The sequence below is a fragment of the Castor canadensis genome, chromosome 7, assembly GCF_047511655.1.
Source record: "Castor canadensis chromosome 7, mCasCan1.hap1v2, whole genome shotgun sequence".
NCBI lineage: Eukaryota > Metazoa > Chordata > Mammalia > Rodentia > Castoridae > Castor > Castor canadensis.
The window spans coordinates 160,169,704-160,192,359 of NC_133392.1; the positions used below are offsets into that span (position 1 = coordinate 160,169,704).

A 22,656-nucleotide genomic window follows, 5' to 3' on the forward strand; every position below is an offset into this window, starting at 1 on the left:
TTGATCCTGTGTGTACGAGGGCTCCCGGGCTCAGGATTGTGGACTCTCGGGAGCTGGCCCTGTGCCCTGCAGAGTTGGCTGCTTGTCCCCGAGGGCTGGTTTAGTTGCAGATGTTGCTCTCCCTCCCTTGTGCGATGGGCTGGGCAAAGCAGTGACAGAGACACACGCCACACAGGAGGGCCAGGACCCTGAAAGGCTTCACAGAGCAGGACCTGCTGAGAGTGTGCAGCCTGCAACTCGGAGCCAGGCAGCCTGGGGGTGAAATTGCCCCCATCACTGAGCCAAGTTGCTTACCTTCCCCTGGCCTCAGTTTCCCCCTTGTAAATGGAATCGATGTGGGGGGGGTTGCAGAATGAGCTCCTCTATGTAAAGAGTGGTTCAATGAAATGTGGTCACTTGAATGGCCACGTTGGGGATCTGTCCCCCGTGTTGGAGGCAACCGGGAGCCGAAAGGACGCCGTCTCCGTCTGCGGGCCCGGCTCTGGGAGGCAGTGGAGACTGTGATGTATAGGCCCAGCACCTCTGGGTCTCTGGATCGTGCTTTAACTCACTTTTCTTTTGGCAGTACTGGAGTTTGAACTCAAGGCCTTGCACTTGCCAGGAAGCTGCTTTACTACTTCTGCTCTTTTTGCTTTAGATTATATTTAAGATAGGATCCCATACTTTTGCCCAGGACCCTGCTTTGGACCATGATTCCCCTATGTCCGCCTCCCAGCTAGCAGGGATTACAAGCCTGCACCCAGCCTTTAACACACTCTTAAGGTCATAACCACCCTGCCCTGGGACCTACAGAGTTTTGCCAGGCTGCCGGGAAATCCACGGCTGCTGAACAAGCGCCCTGTGACTAGCGCAGCTGGAATGCTGACGGGCCATCCACGGCCTTAAAGAGGTGAGTCACCCTGGGCCAACCAAGGCCCTGCTCTGAGGATGCACCATGCTCACACCCCGCCATGTCACACGGCTGGGACAGGTGCCACTTCCCCGCTGGCCACACGGGCCCTGCAAAGGCCCTCGCAGGGCGGCTCATTTCCAGTCTAATCTAATTACATTTCCTTGCCTGTTGGCGGAACACGCTGGCTTCAGGACAGGCGGTGAGGGCTGGAGATTTGATTTGGAGCAAACGTGCGATTCATTAGTGCTGGGATTAAGAACTGACCGGTTCGTTCCTGTGCTGACTGCACACAACTCCCAGGCTGGCCAAGTGCTACGGGCTGAGTCCTGGAGACCTTCCCAGTCCTTCACCCCCTTTGCCCACGCATTTGCACCATCCCCCACGCAGAAGGTGAACAAGGAGGAAAAGAAAATACTTTCAAATATGGATGTTCTGTCCAAGAAACAAGGTTCCCTCATCATAGAAGGGATCAGAGTCCTCATTTAGGAGGAGCCGAGGACAGGCCTACTCTAGGAGTGAAATCTGAACAAAATGGGAGATCCTGCCCAGGCCTGGCATCACACAGGACATCACAAAACAACAAAAGCCCCTGGGCCACACCCACAGCCTGTGCACAGGGAGTGTGTGGACCGTGCAGCCCAGGGTGAGGTGTTGTCTGCTCTGCAGCTCGGTGTCCAGAGATTCGGCACAGAAGAAGCAATTTTATGTTAGCATCCACGCTAATATCACTTTTGAAAGCAAACCAAATGTTCCCAACCAGCAGAGCATGGAAAATTCATCCTGTTTTGGTGCCGGTCCCCGGCTTCAAATTAGTAGATGTCTCAACTCTTCACTTTCTTTCTTTATCTTGTTTGTTCTTATCTCTTATTTTTATATTTCAAAACTGTATTTTAATTCCCCTCCTTGCCCTCCCCCTGGCCACTGTGTGATGGGGGAGCCATCCCTGCCCATTTGGCTGCCACCCTGATCCCTTCCTGCTGAGGGAACAGAAGACGGGAACTGGAGCTGCTTCCAGAGATGATTCTTTACAGAATGGGCCCCCCACTTGTGGTGGTCACCTTGGGATGGCACAGAGTTGACAAACACAGACCTGATGCTCCACTGGGAGTGGACAAAGCCTACTACTCCTCCACTGGGATGGAGTTCCTAACAAACACACAGCAGAGGCCCATGGTCCAGCCCTCTGTATCTGTAAAGTGGTGCCCCTGGAAACCAGCCCCTTGGAGAATAGCCCCCAATTACCCTAAAGTAGAGGCAGGAGAGGGTGGATGTGAGGAAAAGGAGGAAACACTCAGTGTCCAAAGAGAGGTACCTACCATGAAACAGACACATGGCGTCTGCCCTGCCCCCAGGAGGTAAAAAAGCCTTCGGCCAGTCAGCAGGAAATCTCGAACCATTTCTCAGACACAAAGGCCACAGGGATAAGGTGCCGATCAGCAGAGGAGGATCTGCAGAAGGCAGAGAAATGGGCTGATTTGGGCCGGGTGGCACCCAGCAACCGTCCTGGTCAGTCTTTGATGGGAGACTGACATCCTCAGACAGAGCCCAGGATGACCCACTGGCATTGGCAGGAGGGACACCCCATACCCTGTGGCCTCACTGGATAACACTCAACGTCTACCCTGGGAGGCTGTAGGGTATGGGCCTGGGAACTCAGGTGCAGGAGAACTTAGGTCCCCACACTTGTGCTGTCTTCTGAAGTAGGTTTTAGAATTTGCAGTAGAAGTCCAGAGCCTGGACCCCTGATGGCAGAAGTTTGATGTGTGAACATGACAGAATGGACAGGACATGGATCCCTCATATTTCGTCAACTTGTCCCAAGGCCAGTGAGAGCCAACAAAGCATTATCTTGGGCCACACCTCAGGAACCGGTGCACCATGGCCAGCACGTGGTTGGGCCTACTTGCACTTGGACAGGGCCCTCCACACCATACGGGCACTGGCGGGGAGAAAACTAGAAATAAGGCCAGCCTTCAGTCCCTGCCTAAAGCACAGGCTCAAACCAACACCACACTTCCAGCAACGGTCTGAAGCCCTTTTGCCAGTCCTTTGTGAACTGTCTCCGGGAGGCTGGGCAGTCCCCAGTTAGCCCCAAATGTCTGAGGACAAAGACCAAAGGCTTAGGACATGGGCTTCTGTGCTTGGTGTGCTCTCCTGGAAGAAAGGGAGCATCTAGGATAGAATGCTGGAGAATCCCAGAGGGGAAGCAGGAAGCAGGAGATGCAGTAAGAAGGTACTTAAGGGACATCCACTCAGTGTAGCCAGCAGGACAATGACTCATTGACTACGGTACCAAGTGGACCTGGGAGCCCTGGGTTTCTGAGTCCCTGCCTTCCAGCAAATGAAACAGAAAAAGCAGCTCATCTTTTCTAAAAGTGACCCCAAGTTGGGGCTCCTTGGGCTTGGTCCTAGGGGACCCTTTCAGGAGCCCGTGGGCAGTGACCTCAGGGTCTTTCAAGGCAGGCAGCCTCCTAAACCTGCTAATGTCTTGCTAAGATTTTCAAGTTGTTGGGACTTTTTTTTTAATTTACAAAATGATACATGAGTGCATACTTACTTTAAAAAATAGCTTATTGATATTTTAATTTATTTCTGGACAAAGCTTCAGGAGCTGACTCAAGGGTTTTTCTTAAATATTCCCAGGGATGGCCATAGAAAAATGTCTCCCTTGAGAGATCACACATGAATAATAAAAGACAGCATTTAATAAGAGGCTGCTGGTCTTGGATTCTACTTGGGATTTGATATTTTTCTGCATTTGCTATTGACGTTTTATTGATGGGGTCTCAAAGACACTGACTCTGTGAAGGACCAATGGTGATTTGTTTCTATTTAATGAGGCCAGTAGCTACACAGGTGGGCTTTGAACCCAGGAGGTGAGGTGGTAACATGGCTGGAGAATACAAATCTCTGTCCCCTGCCACACTGCATTCCCTGGGGGCAGCAACACACCTGCTGATGTCTACCTTGTCTTTCTTGTCAAATGAGCTGTCTGTACATTCCAGGATACTCAAGGCCATTTAAAGGGTGACCACACAGACCAACATGCAGCTGGGTCACATGCAGCTGGGTCTGGCCCACAGGGAGCTCCGCAGTTTGATCAGGGTCTGGCTCATGCCCAGAGCTTACCGGTTTCCATTGAATGTGGATTTGTACTCCCCCGTCGGGTGCAGTGTCTCATCGGTGTAGACGGGCACAGACGCCCGGACGCACTCGTGTGAGCACTGGAGGGTCTCATTGTAGGCGGTGAAGATGTCCATACTGCTGGGCACCCGTGCCGGGGTGAAGTCAGTCAGGTTCTGGCAGCTCTCCTCCTGCTGGTTGATCTTCCGCTGGTGGCTGTTTCTCCGAGTGTTCCCGCTTTGGGCACAGCTAGGAGAGAGAGAGGTTGGGTGGGGGGCAGGCAGGTGCCAGAACCCACAAACAACTCCCGCACTTAAACCATAGAAGCTTGGCTTGCAGACATAGTTCTATATCACTTAATATTAGATGGAAAATTCCTAGCCTCTTCAAAAAGATCAACCACAATCCAGCAATCAGCTCTTTTAAAAAAATATATATGAAATTTGAATTTTAAATGTGGCCATCATTGCAGGGAGAGTTAGGAGGTAAGTGGTTGACCTGTAGGGACTTGTTTGGCTAAAGAATGCCAGCCAGATGGTGGGACTGACTTGGTTTCCCACTGATTCCTCGACACTATAAAAACAGCAAAGGTGCTTTCTGTGAGAGGGGCCCCGGTAGGGGGGAGCAGATTGGGTGGTTGGCTCCTTCACTGTAAAGTGAACTATGGAACCACTTCTGGGGAGGGTTGATAAGTAGGGGTGCTCTGTCCTCAACCCTGCTGGACCACATTCACAGGTAGATGAGCTGGCTCGTCCTCCATCCCTGGCAGGAGAGATGATGAGGCAGCACCCTGTGGGTACCATTATTTTCCCTTATACTCTGTATCTCAGGGGCTTCCAGAGGGCACTGAGGATGGCCACGGAGATCCTCCCATTGTGCGAAGGAGACCCCAGTGACCACCTGATGCCATGTCGGTGACAAGTTCAGAAGGAGGAAGAGTGGGTGGCTGGGGGGAACTTCCCTTTGGCTTGGGGAGCCAAGGATGCCCCCCAAGGATGCCATTTCACCTGCAGGAGGCAGAGCTGCACCAGGGCAGAGATGCTGTCTCCTGTGAGTCTCATTTCCTCCCTGCCTCTGTTTTCCCAAGAGCAGAATGGGTTCTTGCAGTGAAAGCCCCACTCTCCCGTGAAGGTGAGATGAACACAGGAGCTGTGGGCCCTGCTTGCCTGAAGACCCTCTGCAGAGGCGCCTAGGGTCATGGGCCTCAGTCCCCCACCCTACTGCTCCTACAGAAGGGCCCTTGGAAGGCTTGCTACAACCCCAGTGTGCTGGAAAACCAGAAAAAGGCGTGTCCACTATCACAGAAGTGGCCTCAGAGGCCTCTGCACCCTCCAGGGCCACCAGGGGCGGGCTGTGGAAACTGTCCTTCCATACCTGCACATGGCCCAGGGTCTTGAACTCCTTCCCCCACCAGCTTATGCCTGAGGAGCTCTGCAGTGAGCTGCAATGGTACTTGTCCCTGTCCCCAAGGAACAACCAGGGACCCAGTTGGCTGGCTGTCAGAAGGTAACCTGTGGGCTTAGCCAGTGGAAGGGGCTAAACATTGGTTGTACCACACCACCCTCCTGCTGTTGGGTCTCACCAGTGGGTGACTGCTTTCTCTCTCATTTCCCTGTCGCTAGATGCTCAGCCTCAGCCCTTCCTAGGCCTGTCTGGTTTCACGTCACTCTCTACAGCAGCACAGGAACTGTGGAGCACCTGCTCCATGGGGGAGTTTGGCGCTTTGATGTTCTAAGGAGATTTGGGCGCCACAGGAGTGGCTGCAGGCAGGTAGAGACCTCCGAAGTGTTGTGGGCAACAGGCCCCCCACTCCCTGGCTTTCTCAGGGGTGTACCAGGTGTGCACCCAGCAAGGCCAGCCTCAAAATAGGCCAGGAGGAAGGCAAGCCGCCCGCAGCAAAGCACTGACCTAGTTTGGGGACACAGAGTGACTGTGAGAGTAAGGAAGGAGACAGGCAAAGCTGGCCTCTAGACCCGGGAGTAGGGTGGGTGAGGGTCCTGCCTGGCTACTGCAGGGAGGGCACTGTCCCTGACTTTCCAGGGAAGGGACAGGGGAAAATAAAATGAGGATTGTGCTCTGGGTGGGCAACATTGAAAGATACACTGGATCCGGAGACAGAATTGGATCAGAGCAGCCCGGGAGACTGTGTCACCAAGGTGGGGCCAACCACTTCCTGCAGAGGAGCCATGGTGAGAGCCAAACCTGAGAAGCAGACTCAGCGTCTCAGCCACAGTGCCTAGTGCTAGGTCTGCATGGGTCTTCTACCCTAATGGGGAAAAAAAAAAAAAATCCACAACCCACAGAGATGTGACTTAGGCCTGAGTTTGCAAAGTTGGGGGTTTTCTGTGCAAACCTCCCTGGGGACCCAAGACCCCCATTTCCAAGCCTTACCAATTTTTTAAGACAAGAGTTGTGATGAGCGCAGCGATGACCATAATGAGGGAGACGGTGATGGTGATAATCTGATGCACAGCCAAACCTGGAGAGGAGGAGACAGAGGTCAGAGGCCAGGTGCCCCAGAGCCTGGGCGCGCAGGTCTCCCTTCCCCCACCAGCTGGCAGATGCTCTGGATGCCAAAGCCGCTCTCACCTAGGTCCAGGAAGGAAGGTTCCAGCTCCGGCCTCTCTTCATCCCATCCTCTCTTAGTCCCCAAACTGTGATCTGGCCCATGGGCAGCAGTGCTGAGCCCGTCACCTGCTGCCTTTACCTGGCTTACGGCTGAGGTATATCTGAGGCCTGTCACCCCCGTCTCCCTCTCCTCACACCCAGGGCAGGTTCTGCTCCTTGATTCTGGAACCATGAGCATGGGAAGAGGGGCAGCTGGTCTGAGAGTGGGGGCAGGGCTCAGCCTGACGCAGAAGGAACCGGAATGGCCCAGGGGAAGGTGGGTCTACTGCCTGGCAGACACTGGGGCACTCTGATCACTGGATGGCACCTTCCTCTCTCCAAAGTCCTCTTTGGGTTCATGGCCTGGTGAATTTTCAGGAACAAAAGGCTTCAGCCCAGGTAGAGGCTTTGCACCTGGCCTCACTGCTCTGTCCCTCTCCCTGAAGGGGGACGGAAGTAGGAGGGCCAGTGCAGTTGGCAAGACAGGGACAGCAGGGCAAGCCTTGTCAGCAGCAGGGCAGCCAGAGCTTGACCATGCCTCCCATCTGCTGACCATGCAGGAAGGTGACCGAGGGCTGGGATTCTCTCGCCTCCTCTCCCAGTGCCCCCAACCATGGACACGAGGTGGGGAGAGAGAAAGGTAGGCCACCAACAGCTACTGCCTGTGGTCCCCACCCCAGGCTGCATTCCTTCCTGACCACATCTGTCACATCCTTCCAGGGACGTGGAGACTAGGGGCATCCCTGACTGACTAGACTGGCAGCCATAGCCAGTTAGAAGGTCCTAGCTCAGTTCTGCTGTTGGCAAGAACCACACCTGAGGAGCAGAGGACCAAGGTCTGTGGGGATTTGTGATGCCTGCAGGTGAAAGTACCTGCCTTCAAGTGCTGAGCTTCTGTGTTCTTGAGACATGGGGGCACCTGTCATGTCCTCCATCCAGTGCCCCAATCTGAACCCCATGCTGCAGGGACCCACACGGGGACCACTGGGGTGAGAGCAGCACACATGTGTGATCCCTGCAGCAGACTGCAGAGTGTTTCTGGCGGTCTCCAAGAGACAGAGTCTCACAAACAGATGTTACCACTCTGCTGAATATGGTCCTCATGGGGGGAATTGTTAATAAATGATTCAAAGTTGGCACAACCAGAAAATAAGCCTTGTTTCCCCACACCCACCTCTTTTGGGGCTACTGCCATTTGTCATGAGGGATTCCCATCTCAACTGTGGGATGAGCGTCACTAGTAACAGTAGAGCTAATGCAAGAGTGTCATGGCTGCCCTTCATTCATTTTTTTATCCATTTGTTGTGCACCTTCTGTGTGCCACATGTGCCAGTGGTTACCAACTTAGACATGGCATCCACTTTCAGAGGATAGCTACTCTGGTGCCGGGCTTTCAAGTTCCAGCTCACTGTTAGCTCTAGCTAATGGCCTCTCAAACACCTGTGCCCAATTCGTGGCACCTGCTGTAAGCCACTAGCTGAGTTCCCCTTCTCCTAAAGTCTACCAAATCAGCTTGCCAATGGGGTTGAAGCTAAGTCACACTGCAGAGACAGGCTCTAATCCCAATTGTCCCTGTTCATCCACCAGGTTCACTGAAACCCAAGGAAAACCTCGGTGGGCAGATGAAGGGCTGAAAAGGGTGTATGTGCAGTTTGATGGACAACCATGGAGGGGTCATTGCCTGCTCAGTGTCATTTCACCTTCTACCCACACACCCACTCAGGCCCAGTGAAGAGACACGCACACTGTTCTGAAGAGTTTGTGCTTATCCTGTGCCTGTTCTTCCTGGGACAAGGTGAGGCTGCTGCTGGTGACAGTGATGATGACAACAATATGGAAGAAATGATCGTAGTGCTGATGAGGCTGGCAATATGCTAATGGGGTGATTATGATGAAGATGATGGTGGTAAGGGGTGGGGTGGTGATAGTGACTGTGCTGGTGCTGATGTTGATTATGGTGTGATATGACAGTGATGATGTGCCAAGAGTTTTCTGGTAGGTAACCTCCCAGAAACAGAGTCTTACAAACAGGTGTTACGTCTCTGCTGAGTATGCACAGGCATATGCTAGTCATGATGGGAATGATTTATGGTGGTGGTTGCGGTGATGGTGGTGATGGTGATGGGGAAGATGATTACAACTGTCATCACCATCACCTCATCGTTACCAACATCCTATCACCACTACCATCATCATGACTACCATTATTAAGGTCATGGTGAGGGTGATGAGAAGAAGACAGCGGTGATGGCAATCACAATGACAGTGATGATCACAGACGTGCTCAACAAGTGTTAGTAATGGTCAAGTGTTATTATCCTATTTATTCTTGGCAACAACTCTCAAAGGTAGAAACCATCATTGCCAATGAAAGGGAAAGCTGTCTGGGAGGATTGGTATAAATTCCTCAGATCACTAAGGATCTGCTGTCACTATTCACAATAGCCAAGTTATGGAAAGAGCCAAGATGCCCCACTACTGACGAATGGATCAAGAAAATGTGGTATCTATACACAATGGAATGTTATGCAGCCATGAAAAAGAACGAAATGTTATCATTCTCAGGTAAATGGATGGAACTGGAGAACATCATTCTGAGTGACGTTAGCCTGGCCCAAAAGACCAAAAATTGTATGTTCTCCCTCATATGCAGACATTAGATCAAGGGCAAACGCAACAAGGGGATTGGACTTTGATCACATGATGAAGCGAGAGCATACAAGGGAGGGGTGAGGATAGGTAAGACACCCAAAAAACCAGATAGCAATCATTGCTCTCAATGCAGAGAAACTAATGCACATACTTTAAAGCGACAGAGGCCAATAGGAGAAGGGAACCAGGAACTAGAGAAAATGTTAGTTCAAGAAGAATTAATTTAGAAGGTAACACACATGTACAGGAAAGCAATGCAAGTCAACTCCCTGTATAGCTATCCTTATCTCAACTAGCAAAAACCCTTGGTCCTTCCTATTATTGCTCATACTCTCTCTTCAACAAAATTAGAGATAAGGGCAAAATAGTTTCTGCCTGGTAGTGAGAGGGTAGCGGGGGAGAGAGAGGGGGCATGGGGGTAAGGGAGGAGGTGGGAGGAAGGGGGCAGAAATAACCCAAACATTGTATGCACATATGAATAATTAAAAAAAAAGGATCTGCTGGCTCCAAAGCCCACACTAAGAGCAGTTGTACCACAGAATTCTGAGCTCAGACTTGGTTAATGTTAAGTGTTGACTTGACCTGGTGTCTTCCTTCCTCCTTCCTTCCATGTCAGAAGGTGGCTCCTCTCCCCTCCATAGGCCCAAGAGAGATTCCATGCCCATTCCAGGGGCCTCCCAGCCAGTCATTTCATGGAATATCCTATTCTAATTCTCATGTCAAAAACTAGATCTTTGGTTTTTGACCAAAATGTGCCCCTTCTAGGTCAAGGCTGGAGAACTTGAAACCTAGAGATGAGTGACATAAAAGAGTAAAGAAGGCATGGGTGAGCCAGCAGTTAAGAGCAGACCTGGCTCCACCTGAGAGGCTAGGCCCTCTAGAGTCACTGAGAATCCCCTTACAGGAACTGAGTTTAAATGTTTGCAGGGACAAAGGAGACTCAGGGCTCAATCAGATTCTGATCTTCATCTTGGTTCTAAGGAGCTCTTCTGTTGGATTGAATATTGTAGATGCCAGAATTCTCAGAAGAGAAGAAATCCATGACCAGCTGTATCTTCAATATTTAAACTCTCCCTGCAGACAAGGATGGGGAAACATTGATTCTACTCTTCTGATGAATCAAAGGAACTGAGACCCAGAGAGGAAAACCATCAACTCAAGGGCTCATTCTCAGTGTTGGCTCTAAGAGCAGAATCACAGCCCCTTGCCTGAGGTCCATGTGAGTATCTTCAAAAAAACCCCCAAATCTCCATCATCTTTATACCTATCCCATCCCATGCACATACAGTGCCCAACACACAATCTTGGCACAGAAGTTGAATTCCACATTACTAAACATAACTGAGAAGTCAAAAAATAATAAGCCAGGGGAGCAGGAACAAAGGTGATGGTGAATTTCCAATGTCTGATCACTCTGGAGGCCCTTCTCCTACTTTCTTTATGATTTTTCTCCATTGGATTCCCTAGTTACAGTGCAGACAAGCAATGTGTGGTTAATAACCAACTAAGAGAACCTGGATGCCATACAACAATAATACAACTGCCATACTTTCTTGAGAGAGTTCCTCATGCTGGGCACCTTGGTAAGTTTTGACACATAAGATGAACTCACTCCTACCTCATCCTGCATTTTTATACATGTCTGACTGACCAGAAGCCTGATGCTTAAGTAAGTAAAATGACTTTCTCCTTGTCACTTGGCAGAGACAGGATAAAAGGCAATTTTCTGCTCTACCATCCCCAAGAAAACCAAACATCTAAATACAAATCTAACACGTCTGTAGCCACATTCTAGCTCTAAACTGGTTAGAGACAAATGTCTTTCTACCCCTCTTATACTTTGTTTGCAAAGAAAAGATCTTTGTGCTTCAAAGACTGGAACATGGGGTTCCTGCAAGAAGTCACACTATGAGAAGAACCTACAGATCCTACAGTCATGACAGGTGAGCAAAGATTGGGCCTTTTGGCCTGTGTTCAAATAATATTGGAAGGAAGCAGTATGGAATATGGAAAACCCACAAGGATGCCTCATTGTTTTTCCTCTTCAGAAGGCTGCTGTGAAGAAAGCAGAACAATATGTGAGAAGTTGCATAATGTTTAAAGCATCTCTCCTGTTATTTGGTCCTCTCCAAGTGCCAGGAGTTGGTTCCTCATCTACATAATTCCTTAAGTCTTGGTGCTGATCTAAACAATGTACGATGAAAGGCTACTCTGAATTGTCACAATGACTACCCCCCTGTACAATGAACATATTCTAATAAAAAAAAAAGTTCCTTAAGTCTTCACGTGGATTCCAGGTAAGCAAATATTATCTCACAGGATGAGATAATAAGTATTCTAGGCTTTTCAGAAAGTATGGGATCTGAATTAGTCACCTTTGCATTTCTACAACAAAATACCCAAGGCTGCCAACTTTATTAAAAGCTCTCAGTTTGGGAGCTCAAGGGCATGTACCTGCATCCGCTCAGCTCTGCTGAGGGCTGCTGGCATGACATGTGGGTAGCAATGGTGGCTAGAGAGTGGACAAGAAAAAGTAAGTGATTACAACTTGAGCAAGAGCAGAGACAGAGCTGTGGTCCCACAACTCTGTCTGAGGACACACCCCCAGTGAGCTAAGCACCTTCCGTTAGGCCTCACCTCTTGAAGGTTCCGTAGCACTTCCTAATACCATGATCTGGGGGCAGAGTCTACGATTTCTATGGACACTTTGGGTGCACTCAAACCACACCCAAACCATAGCAGCCTCTGTCATGACTATTCAGCTCTGCAATTGTAGGGCAAAAGCAGACACTATGCAAATAAAGTATGACTGTGTTTCAATAAAACTATTTACAAAAGCAGACAGCAGTCATATTTAGTTCATGGGCCACAGGTTGCAGATTCCTGAGTGCTCCACACAGAATGGGGTAGTCAACTGTGGCTTTCCTTGTAAATTCAAGAGGACATGTCTGTTCCAAATGACATAATCTCAGGTTAAGGCTGAGACTTAAACTGCAATCTAATGGCTTAAAAGACTAGAACCTTCCTATCTGCTGGGCCTTTCACTGGCTATTGCTAAGAAGATTTCAATGATAGCCACATCCTCTCGCTTACAGTTGGACCACAACACCCAGCAGTCCTGGGTTCAACTAAGTGAAGCAGCCTGAGAGCTGCTTACTTTGCATCAAGGTTCCCTGGAGAGCTCAGTTAGACAAGACTCTTTATTTCTGGAAGTTAAAACTCAAGGAAAATTGATCAATGGAATCCTCTCAATGGCACTCAACTATTTCAGCCAAGTGTCTCAATTTTCTCCATCCTTACTGAAAAGCAACAGCATCTTGAGAAAGACAAGAATGCTCGGATCATACAGTCATTGTATGAAGAGGGACCTCATCCCATTGGTCTCTGGAGAGGACTTCCCCTGACCGTGCAAAGAGGACTACCCTCAGGAGGACTCTCAATACTCACTTCTTCAGTACTGCTCCCTCTGGCTAAGTCTCTGGACTTAATGCAAGCAGAAACATCTGTCCTGTAAGCCCCACTGACCCTCGAGGCAATCCTTGAGCAGGCTCCATGCCAGCTGTCAACTGGACTATGATGGAGTTGACAATTATGTCACCTAAAGGGAGCATCCACTCCACAACTCAAAGAAAGGAGAAAACCTACAAACCTTCTTTTCTCCACTCCAAGGTCAATACCGAATCCCATCTTCAAACTCTTTGCAATTCAGACATGGTCCTGGAGCCCAGAAGCATGCCGTGTGGAGATTCTTGCTTCCTTTCCCTGACAGGTGTTATTGTTCCTGCTAATTTAGGGGCTCTTTCTGCTCCTGGTAATTGCCACTGTATACTAATATGCTAGGAATCAGCTGCCATCCAGATAATGAAAAATTATACCCAGAATAATGGATGGGGACAGATGGATTACCAGGCTCTGCATCAATCAATAGGGCTTTTATGGTTATATTTGTGGTGGTTTGTAATAAGATCAGGCCCCGAAGATTGATGTGGAAGTGGGTAATCCATCTCTGGGTTTGAACGAGGTCTTATTAAAAGAAGCCGAATCAAACACGGGCCATTGTCCATGGCAAAAACAAACCCATCACGGGCTTTCTTTTCTGGCATGTGAGGGGATTGTGCAACACATTTGGCCGTCAGGCTTGGATGAAGACAGGAGCAATGGCCTTGGAATGTGCCAAGGCAAATGGATGACATTTCTGTGCTTAGAGCTCATTTGACAGGGCAGGGGCCTCGCTTGCCTGCTTTATGGGAACAAAGACCCTCTGGCCACTAGGTGTAAGCAAGAATGTCTCACAGGGGTGAGTTTCATAGGTGAGAGGTGACATTGGTAACCTGAAAGCACCAATTCTGGAGTATTCACAGAAAAATGAGGCCACTGGCTTTTATGGCTAGGACACAAAGAAGTGTGCTATTTTCTGAGTGATCCTGCAGAGTCTTCCGAGGAGTGAGTGTGTTAGTCACTCCAAAGAACGTTAACAAATAGGATATAAGAGGTATACTGATGGGGGAGATTTACAAAAGGGCTTGGCTCATATGGTTGTGGGGCCAAGCTGAAGAACCAGGGCAGCCAGTGCTGCAGGTCAGTCCTAGTCCAGAGAGCTGATGGTGAAAGTACCAGTCTAAGGCCAAAGATCGGAGAATCAGAGAGGGGTGAACAACTGGTGTCATGACCAGAGTTCAAAGGTTCAAGAACCAAGAGTTCCCACATTGCAGGGTAGGAGGAGGTGGAGAGAGGTTGCCCTTCCTCTATCTTTCTGTTCCACCTGAGTTCTCAGCTGACTGGAGGATGTCCACCCACACTGGGGAGAATGGTGCTTTGCTCCAATTACTGAGTTGAATGCTGATGCCTTCCAGAAATACTGTTTTCCTAGCTATCTGGGCATCCTTTCACCTGGCCAACCTGACACACAAAATTAACATCACTGTGAGTGACAGCCTGGCTCAGAAAGGGCTTCAAGCTGAGACTGCAAAGATATTGTCTCTTGTTAGGAGCCCCTCTGGCTTAGGACAGGGTCAGCTTAGACTCAGGAGAAAGAGCCCCTCAGTGAGGAAATGTTGTGGGTCTTGGCTACCTCACAACAGCCCAGTGAAAGGGGATCCACAGAGAACCACCCCGAAGGACCACAGAGCCAAGTGGAGCAGTGACTATCAATTGGGGACATCTATCTGGCAATGTTTGGAGACTATTCTGATGGTCACAACTGGGACAGAGAGGGTGTTTCTACAGGCTTCTAGAGGGCAAAAGCCAAAAATGTTGATGAACACACTACCACACTGTAATAAGGGAAGGTCTGACCTCAAGTGACTGCAGTGCTGAAATAAAGAAGCCTTGGTTGGAGGGTCATAAAATCCCTTGATTACATCCTCTGTGGCCTCAAAGGGAGCTGTTCTGTGGTCCCCTCTCCTTTATGCTTCTCCCTCTAGCTCTTCCTTCTGAATAACAAGGCAGGACTGGAGAGGAGGCAAGAGAGTGATTTCCAACAGCTTTGTGGAGTCCATCCACATAGTGAAGTAACCCTAACTTTATGTCAGAGCACTGTCCTAACAGAATGGGTTTGTGCACAGCTCGCTACAACACCACAAAAGTTTTGCAAAACCACTTGCAAAAGACAGGGAAGCTAAGGGAATTTTCTCAAGGTGGCACAGTACAATTCAGACGTCCCCAAGACTTCCCTCAGGTTCAATAACTCACTAGAGGGACTTACAGAACCCTGAAAGGCTGTGGTACTCATAATTATAGTGATTCCAGAAGAAGAACAAGGGTCAGAGTCAGCAACAGGAAGAGGTACATGGGGCTGAGTTCAGGAGAGAGCAGGTGTGATCTTCCAGATGTCCCCTCCCAGTGGAGCAATGAAGGTGGCACTAACATCTCCCAACAACCATGTGTGACAACATGCGTGGGGTATTTCCAGGGAAGGACACTCTCCTGAGCCCCAGTGTGCATAACAAAACATGTCATCGGCCACCTGCATGACAGATCTTAGTCTTCAGCCCCTCCAGAGTTTAAACTAATACTATGTGGCTAAGCCAAATAAAAGACGACTATAACAGGTGGGCTTAGAGGTTGCCTCTCAGGAGCTGGAAACAAGGGCTTTCTTCGGGCAGGGCTAACCCTTACTGTACACCCAGCTGTCTTCTGCACAGCACCTTGGAGATTTATGGTCCTCTTTCCATATGGGGATGGGCACTGGTTAAAGCACCATGTCCTAGAGAGACTTGGGGATCACCATAGGCATTACAGTGACCTATAGTGCCTCTCCCACTGTAGCCATTGGCTCCTACAGAGACCTGGAGTTGGGATTATGGTCTCTGACACTAGGCTTGGCTAAACCTGCCACCTTTCCCTTCTTAGCACCATCATCCTAGCCAAATTTCAGCTTGTTCTGCTGCTCAGCCTGAGGGGCGAGCACTGTCTTTTCATGTCTGGGTTGCACTGGGAAGGCTGGGCTATTGCAGATAGGACAGCCTGGGGAACCCACTGACTGAGGTGAGGTTTGGTCACTGAGCCAGAAGGCCTTTGGAGGGAACCTTGGGAAATTAGTTATAATCTAGGAGGCCCAGAGACCTCATCCTGCTTTGAAAGTCATGATGCATCTGAGAGCTAATGCCACTAACACCACACACCTCTCCAACTACATTCTTCCCTGGCTCCCAAGTCAGCAGACGCTGGGAATCTGGGCGTCAAGCTCCTGCACAAGTGACTTAGTCTTGTTGTGGTAGGTTGAATAGAGTCAATTCCATTACCCATGCCACATACAACCTTCAGAATGCAACTTATTTGGAAATAGAGTCTTAGCAGACTTAATCACTGAGGTATCTCAAGATAAAATCATCCTGGATTTAGAGTGGGCCCCAAGTCCAATGGCTACTGACCGCATAAAAGACAAGATGAGAGGACACAGTGAGATGCAGAGATAAAAGGCTGTTAAAAGATGGAGGAAAAAGTCTGGAGCGGTGTGGCCACAAGCTAAGGAATTCTGCGAGCTACCAGCTGTGGGAAGAGGCTCCAACAGAGCCTCCAAAGGGACCTCTATCCTGCACAGTTGGGTGTAAGACTGAAGACTTCACAACTAGGAAGGGACAAGTCCCTGGTGTTTTCAGTCACTCAGTTAATGGTCACTTGTCATGGCAGTCCCAGGGAAGTCTTGCCTAGGTTTCCTTCCTTTTTGCTTTTTTTAGTTGTAGTGCTGGGTGGGGGTACATTGTGGCATTTACAAAAGTTCTTACAATATCAAATATATCATACTTGAATTCACCTCCTCCACCATTGGCTTCCTTTCTTGCAAACAGACCATTGGGGGTTTTATGTACAGATGGCATATGACTTTTCAGTCACACACCCAATGCACAGGAAGCCCTCAGTGAGCGCTGTCTTCCCCAGCAGGGCTCTGAAGCTGCTCCTAGTAGTCACAGGTCTGTGACCTCCACACACACAGATCCTCTGGGGAGGGGACAGAATGAAGGCTGACTGTTGCCCAACTCACCAGCCCCTCCCTGGCAATGTGGGAGCCATACTTCCAGGCTTAAATGGAAATCAGGAAACCATGGCACCCAGATCAAATTGGCCTACCGTCTGACTTTGTAAATAGAGTTTTATTGGGACAGGGCCATGCATGCTCATTTCCCTGGTGGATTCTGTGTGACAGAGGCACAGCTGAGTGGTTCCCACAGAGACTGTATGGCCCATAGCCTAAAATATTTACAGTATGCCCTCTAAGAAAACATTCATGACCCCTGTGCTAGAAGATCTCAGAATCGCACAGTGGCCCTGTGCATGGGATCAGAGGAGAAACAGTCAGCATGCCCAATGCCAGTGGTCACATGGTGGATGAGACACGAGAAAACGCTGGCTGAGTGGCCTCCTGAATTCAGTCCACGGTTGTGGAAATGGGTTACGCATGGGAGCCAGGCCCATCCATCTGCTCCCTCTGACTCCCACAGACCATGACCCAGCACACAGGAAGGACCAGGACACTGGGTGGGTGCTGAAGAGATGTGCTTCCCTGACTTGGTCCCTGGCTCCCCAAGACCTGGGGAATCAGGTCGGCTTCCCTGAGCAGAGAGCCCAGTCCTGGGGAAGACTCAGTGGCATCGCAGAAAGGCTTAAAGTCTGAACTTTCAAGCGCTTTCAAATCACAAGTGCACACAGGCTCCGTGCACTGCTCAGATCACTGAAGACAGAGGCGGCCAACTCGCGACTTTGAGCTCAGTGGCAGATATGGAAATGACCCACTTCCCTCCCTTAACTCCAGCAGCATGGGAGTATTCCCACAAAGGAAGCCACTTTGAAGGCTGGTGCAGGAAAGCCAGCCTCGATCTGTGCTAAGGAGAGGTCGGGGCCTGGAAGGGAGCATGGGGCAAGTCAGGAAGGGGGCGGGGGTGCATCAGACAGAAGCACCCCAGGCATGGGCCAGGCAGGAGGGATCTGGGAGCCACGTGCCAGTAAGGAAGTCAGCTCTGTTTACTCATCAGGAGCATCGGCACCCAGCAGGGCCAGCACCCCATCCCAGCGGCACAGACCCCATCCCAGGAGCACAGACATCCCATCCCAGCAGCAGTTGCATCTGGTCCATAAAGATGGAGTGGTTGAAAACTTGAAGTAAGACCAAGGCTCTCCCTGCCTCCAGAGCTGGCCATCCCTCCTCTGGGTTGACTCAAGGACTCACTACAGACCCCACGCTGGGCATGAGAAGTGGAAGGAGGGACCCAGATTGTTGGGACCCAGGTTGGGAGCCTGCAGATTCACAGGAGGGCTCAAATGACAGGGGCTTCAGATAGTGGTGCTGCAGTCCTTGTTCTGGTTATGATTTGACCCAGAGGTTCAGAAACCCAGGCTGGATACTCTTGGCTCAGTGGGCTGCCCAGAGCAAATATTCTGCATACTGGGCCGAGGTAACTGCTCAGGCATCAGAAACGCTCAGAGCACATCGTTTCCCACTTCCCGTCTGGTACCATTATGGTGTGACTATGAAGTGTCCCCTAAAAGGCTCATGTATTGAAGACTTGGTCCCCAGCTGACCGATCCAATCATGGAGAGGTGATTGGATCATAAGGGCTCTGACTGGTCAGTGGATTAATTCATTGCTGGATCATAATTTCATGGCGTTATCTGCAGATGGCAGGAGGGAGCAGGTCATTGAGGGCATGCCTGTGAAGTGTCTTTCTCCTGACCCTTCCTGTCAGTCCTTCCGTTTAGTGGCCATCAGGAAGTGAGAGGCTCTGCTCTGTTATGTGCTCCTGCTACTGTGATGCCTGTGCTTCAAGTCAGGTCCATAGCAGGGATCCAGCCAACCATATCTGAAACCTCTGAAACTGTGAGCCAAGGTAAACCTTTCCTCCTTGAACGTATTTCTCTCAAGTATGAGTCACAGTGATGGAAATCTGATTGACTCCAGTACCCAGACCCACAGGCCTGGGCCTGCAAGAAAAATGGTACTCCATCTCTCAGACACCTGTGCAAATGGCACAGATGGGGACTCGGACTGTGGAACATTTGCCTCCCTGTGGCTTAAATCACTGTTGCCATCTTGATTTTGGTGGTGTTATGATGTTGATCCTGCTCTGGGATGGACATAGGCAGCCCTGTCCTGGCTCCATCTGAGCACCACCACAAGGAGGAAGGGGCAGGGATTCTCGATTCTCAGATGCTAACCAAAGATAGGAGTCTTTGCAATTCCTGTGAGGAAAGCCCTTGTCTTCTGGTGGTCAGAGATAAAAGCAGTTATGGGACAGCAACTGCCCTTGTTTGATTGTGTTCTTTGAAGTTCACATTGGCCTTGGGAGTTGGGCCTTTGGGAGACAATAGGGGCAGATGAAGTAATGAGGTTGGGTCCCCATGACTGGTTTTATACAAAGAGAAAGCGGCCTCAAGTGACACACACAGGTTCTGTGTGATAAGCCTGCTAGGTTATGATGCAGCAGGAAGTGCCTCACCAGGTGCTGGCACTGTGAACTTCGATGTTCAGCTTCCAGGACTATGAGCCAACTCAGCCTCCATCCTTTATAAATTACTCAATCTTGAGCATTTGTTATAGTGACAGAAAATGGATTAAGATGGCAACCAATATAACCATGAGCTTGACCACCTTTGGGACTGGTTCAACTTGCAGTCCATGCTGAGCCTGTTAGACTGCTCACCTCAGGAATGCTCTGTAGTTTGCAGATAATATGCACGAAGCTCCCAGCACAGCATCCAGCCCAGAGCAGGCAAGCCATTTGCTAGTCCAGGGTCTTGGGTAGAAGAAAGAGCAGCAGTGCAGGAACTTGACCCTGACAGCATGACTTCAGATGGACACTGCCCCCAGTCTCTCCAGCCACACGTCACTCAGGAGAATGGTTCTTCTGCACCCAGGCTATCCTGGGGAGCCACAATGTCATCGAGCAGCCATGTGACAATGATATGTACAATGAACTCTTGGGAGGCAGGGTGAGGACATATCTCTGAGCTGTGCCCCCAGGAATTCAAGTGCTACCCACAGATTCTTCTCCCTCACCCTTGAACAGGGTCTAACAGTCCTCCAAGGAAATCAGATTTAAGAGTGACACCCTGGTCTCCAGAAGGTCCTGCCAGATGGAAAGGCAGGGACCATCTATCATTTAAAATCTCATTCGATTACTGTTTACCAAGAACCTACTATGTGCAGGACACGGCTAGACCCTGAGGCTATGGGAGGGGAGCAGGGGCAGGCTCTCCTCCAAGATGCTGTTAACATCTTCTGATGCCCTGAGAATGTATCAGGGCCAGCTACCTGGGGGATGAGGGGCTTGTGGAACTTACAGCCCCATCAGCCCAGGTCAGCTGACAGATGTAGCCCAGACACGTGAGCAAAGCTCAGCAACCACTCATAGGTCAGATGCCGGAAGTTTGATGGTGTTTGTTCGGTGGCACTGTAGAGCCTTGGCCTACTGGTGCACTGGGGATGAGGGAAAGATAGCACTGCAGATAAAGGGAAGGACCTGCATGGAGAAAGACCTGAGGTGGGACAGCCCGGAGGCAGTCAGAGAACCACTACTCCAAAGTGGTGGCTACCAGGGGCTGAGAAGACTGGCCACCTGCTGGGGCCACATCTGCCCCTCCAGCCTCACTCTGGCTCCATCACTTCTTCAACAAGAACTCATGGGGAGGGGAATGCAGGGACTGTGTCACATGCAAGAAAAGACAGGGACAAGGAGGGTGAGTTTGGCTTTGTTGATGAGAGAAGGGCACAGGGAGGGCTGTGGACAGCCTGGAGACTCCACACTGGAGGGATCATGGAGGCTCAGCCCTCAACTTCCCCAACACCCTTCTAGTTCCCCCAAATCCCAAAGCCAGGAGCTCTATGCATAGCTTATTCATCTTGTGAATGAGTGCTGTTCCATCTGGGGGATTCAGATGACAGTTCTGAAGGCAAACCCGCTTCAGAGTCTGTGCAATCTTGCACATCCCAGGCCATCTGACCCCTGTGCTCTTCTCCTGTGGTACTCATGTCTGAACCACAAAGTCAATCCCCAAGAACTTGGCAGGGCTCAGGAGAGGAGCAAGACTCCCTCTCTTGGCATCTGCCCAGTGGCCTTACATTCTTCCATACCAGGGGCTAGAGAGCAGGAACTCGGCTCAGTAAGCCATTCCACCATTGGCAACACATTCCTTGTTGCCAACCTCTAACCTGGAGGAGTACCTGCTTTGGAGTTGGGTCAGAAAAGGCTGACTATGATACGTGCAGGCCACCAAAATGCTGGGGTACCTCCCGAGCACTGGCCCCAGGCTCTGAGTGGTGGCCCTGCTGCATGGACAGTCATTCACAACTTCAGCCTCTTTGCTTTGAGCTAGGATCCCTATGACATACTAATTTGTGTTTCCAAGGAGTCCTTTCAAGGCCCAAGATTGAGACCTGGTCTGAGAAAACAAGAAGAAATTAAAAAAAAAAAAGTTCAGATTCACTCTGAGAAATCAGAAGCTGGGATTTCCCTGGGAATTTGAAATACAGAAACAGCTTTGTCCTCCATCTCAAATTACAGCTACTTGAATCCCAGGAGGTATCTATGGGCTAGGGAGACATATGAAAGGTTGAAACCTTTGAGGAAGATGGGCAATGGAGAAAGATGGAAGCCCAGAGTTCTAGTCTGGCCACTCAGATGCAGAAAAGTAGTCCCTCGCTATAGGATGGAGGGATGGGCAGAGGGCCTTAGAGAAGGAGCCAGCAACCTTTCCTGCAAAGGGCCAGTTTGAAGGATTGTGTTGTCTCTGTTGCAACCACCCCACTCTGTCTTTGTGGCTCAGGAGTAGCCATGGATAAATGCGAATGGGCATGGCTAAACATCAATGTTTTGTGGCTTATGGACACTGAAGTTCAAACTTCAAATAATTTTCATGTATCATAAAATATTACAAATATTGCAAAAATATTTTTATTTTTCTCAACCATTTAAATATATTAAAGCCATTCTTAGCTCTTAGGATGTACAAATGCAGGAAACTGGCAGAATTTGGCCTATGGGCTTTCATTTGCCAAACTCTGATTTAGAGCCTTGAATATTCTCTGAAGTTTTTCAGACACAGTTTCCAGCAAGATTACCAGGCACACCACAGGACAGAATCAAATGAATGAAAACCAAGGAGAAAAAAATAAATAACTAAAGAAATAATCTCATAGCGTAACTACACTTTGGAGCTATCAGACACCAATTTAAAAATAACAGTGATTAATGTGTTGAAGAAATCAGATTACAAGATAGAGAATTTTAAGAGAGGACCAGGACACATACAAATGCTAATACTATAAGTAATGTATATGAATAATTTGCATATATATATGAATAATACATGGGAATATTTTAGGAAATGCCTTAACCCCCTGTGTTATTGCTTCCTTTTTTTTTGGGTACTGGTTCTCCCTCCTCTCCTTGTATGGGGCCTATATCAGCAGCTCTCAAATTGCTGTCATGAGCCTTAAGGTTGTGACTTCCAGGGATGAGAAAGGACCCAGGAGGAGCCCCATGATTTCCACCTTCTCCATACAGTGTGGTTTCTCTTTAATCTATTTTCCATATGGATGATGCAGTATTTAGACATAGGAACTTGGGAACACACTGGATTGAAGAGCACACAAGGCCCTTCCAGCAGCAACAATAAAGAATTTGAAAAAGTAGAGGGTCTGGCTAGCATCATTAGAGGCAAGGCTGGGACTAATGAGGAGAGGGCCATAGAAGGGGACCTGTTGGATGGTTCAGATCAACAGCAATATGGACAGAGAGCCCCAGGCAGGGTTGGCAGAAGTCTAAAAAGAGCATGAGGAGATGTGAGCAGAACACAGTATTTTTGGGGAGCTCTACAGAGCCTTCCTTTCCTCAGAAGACCAAACTTTGCCTTCTGCCTTGAATACCACCATTTGGCTACTGGTGTTG

General features: G+C 49.6%; 1 protein-coding gene across 1 annotated transcript in view; it reads right to left on the reverse strand.

Annotated features, from left to right (window-relative positions):
• Ajap1 (adherens junctions associated protein 1) overlaps positions 1–22,656 on the reverse strand; it is a 122,858-nt gene that overhangs the window by 13,071 nt on the left and 87,131 nt on the right. The window contains exons 3-5 of the mRNA XM_074081521.1: positions 6,407–6,494; positions 4,022–4,264; positions 2,209–2,340 (exon numbers count right to left, since the gene is read on the reverse strand). Of these exons, the coding sequence (XP_073937622.1) occupies positions 2,268–2,340; positions 4,022–4,264; positions 6,407–6,494 (404 nt within the window). The 3' untranslated portion in view covers positions 2,209–2,267. The remainder of the gene's footprint in view (positions 1–2,208; positions 2,341–4,021; positions 4,265–6,406; positions 6,495–22,656) is intronic.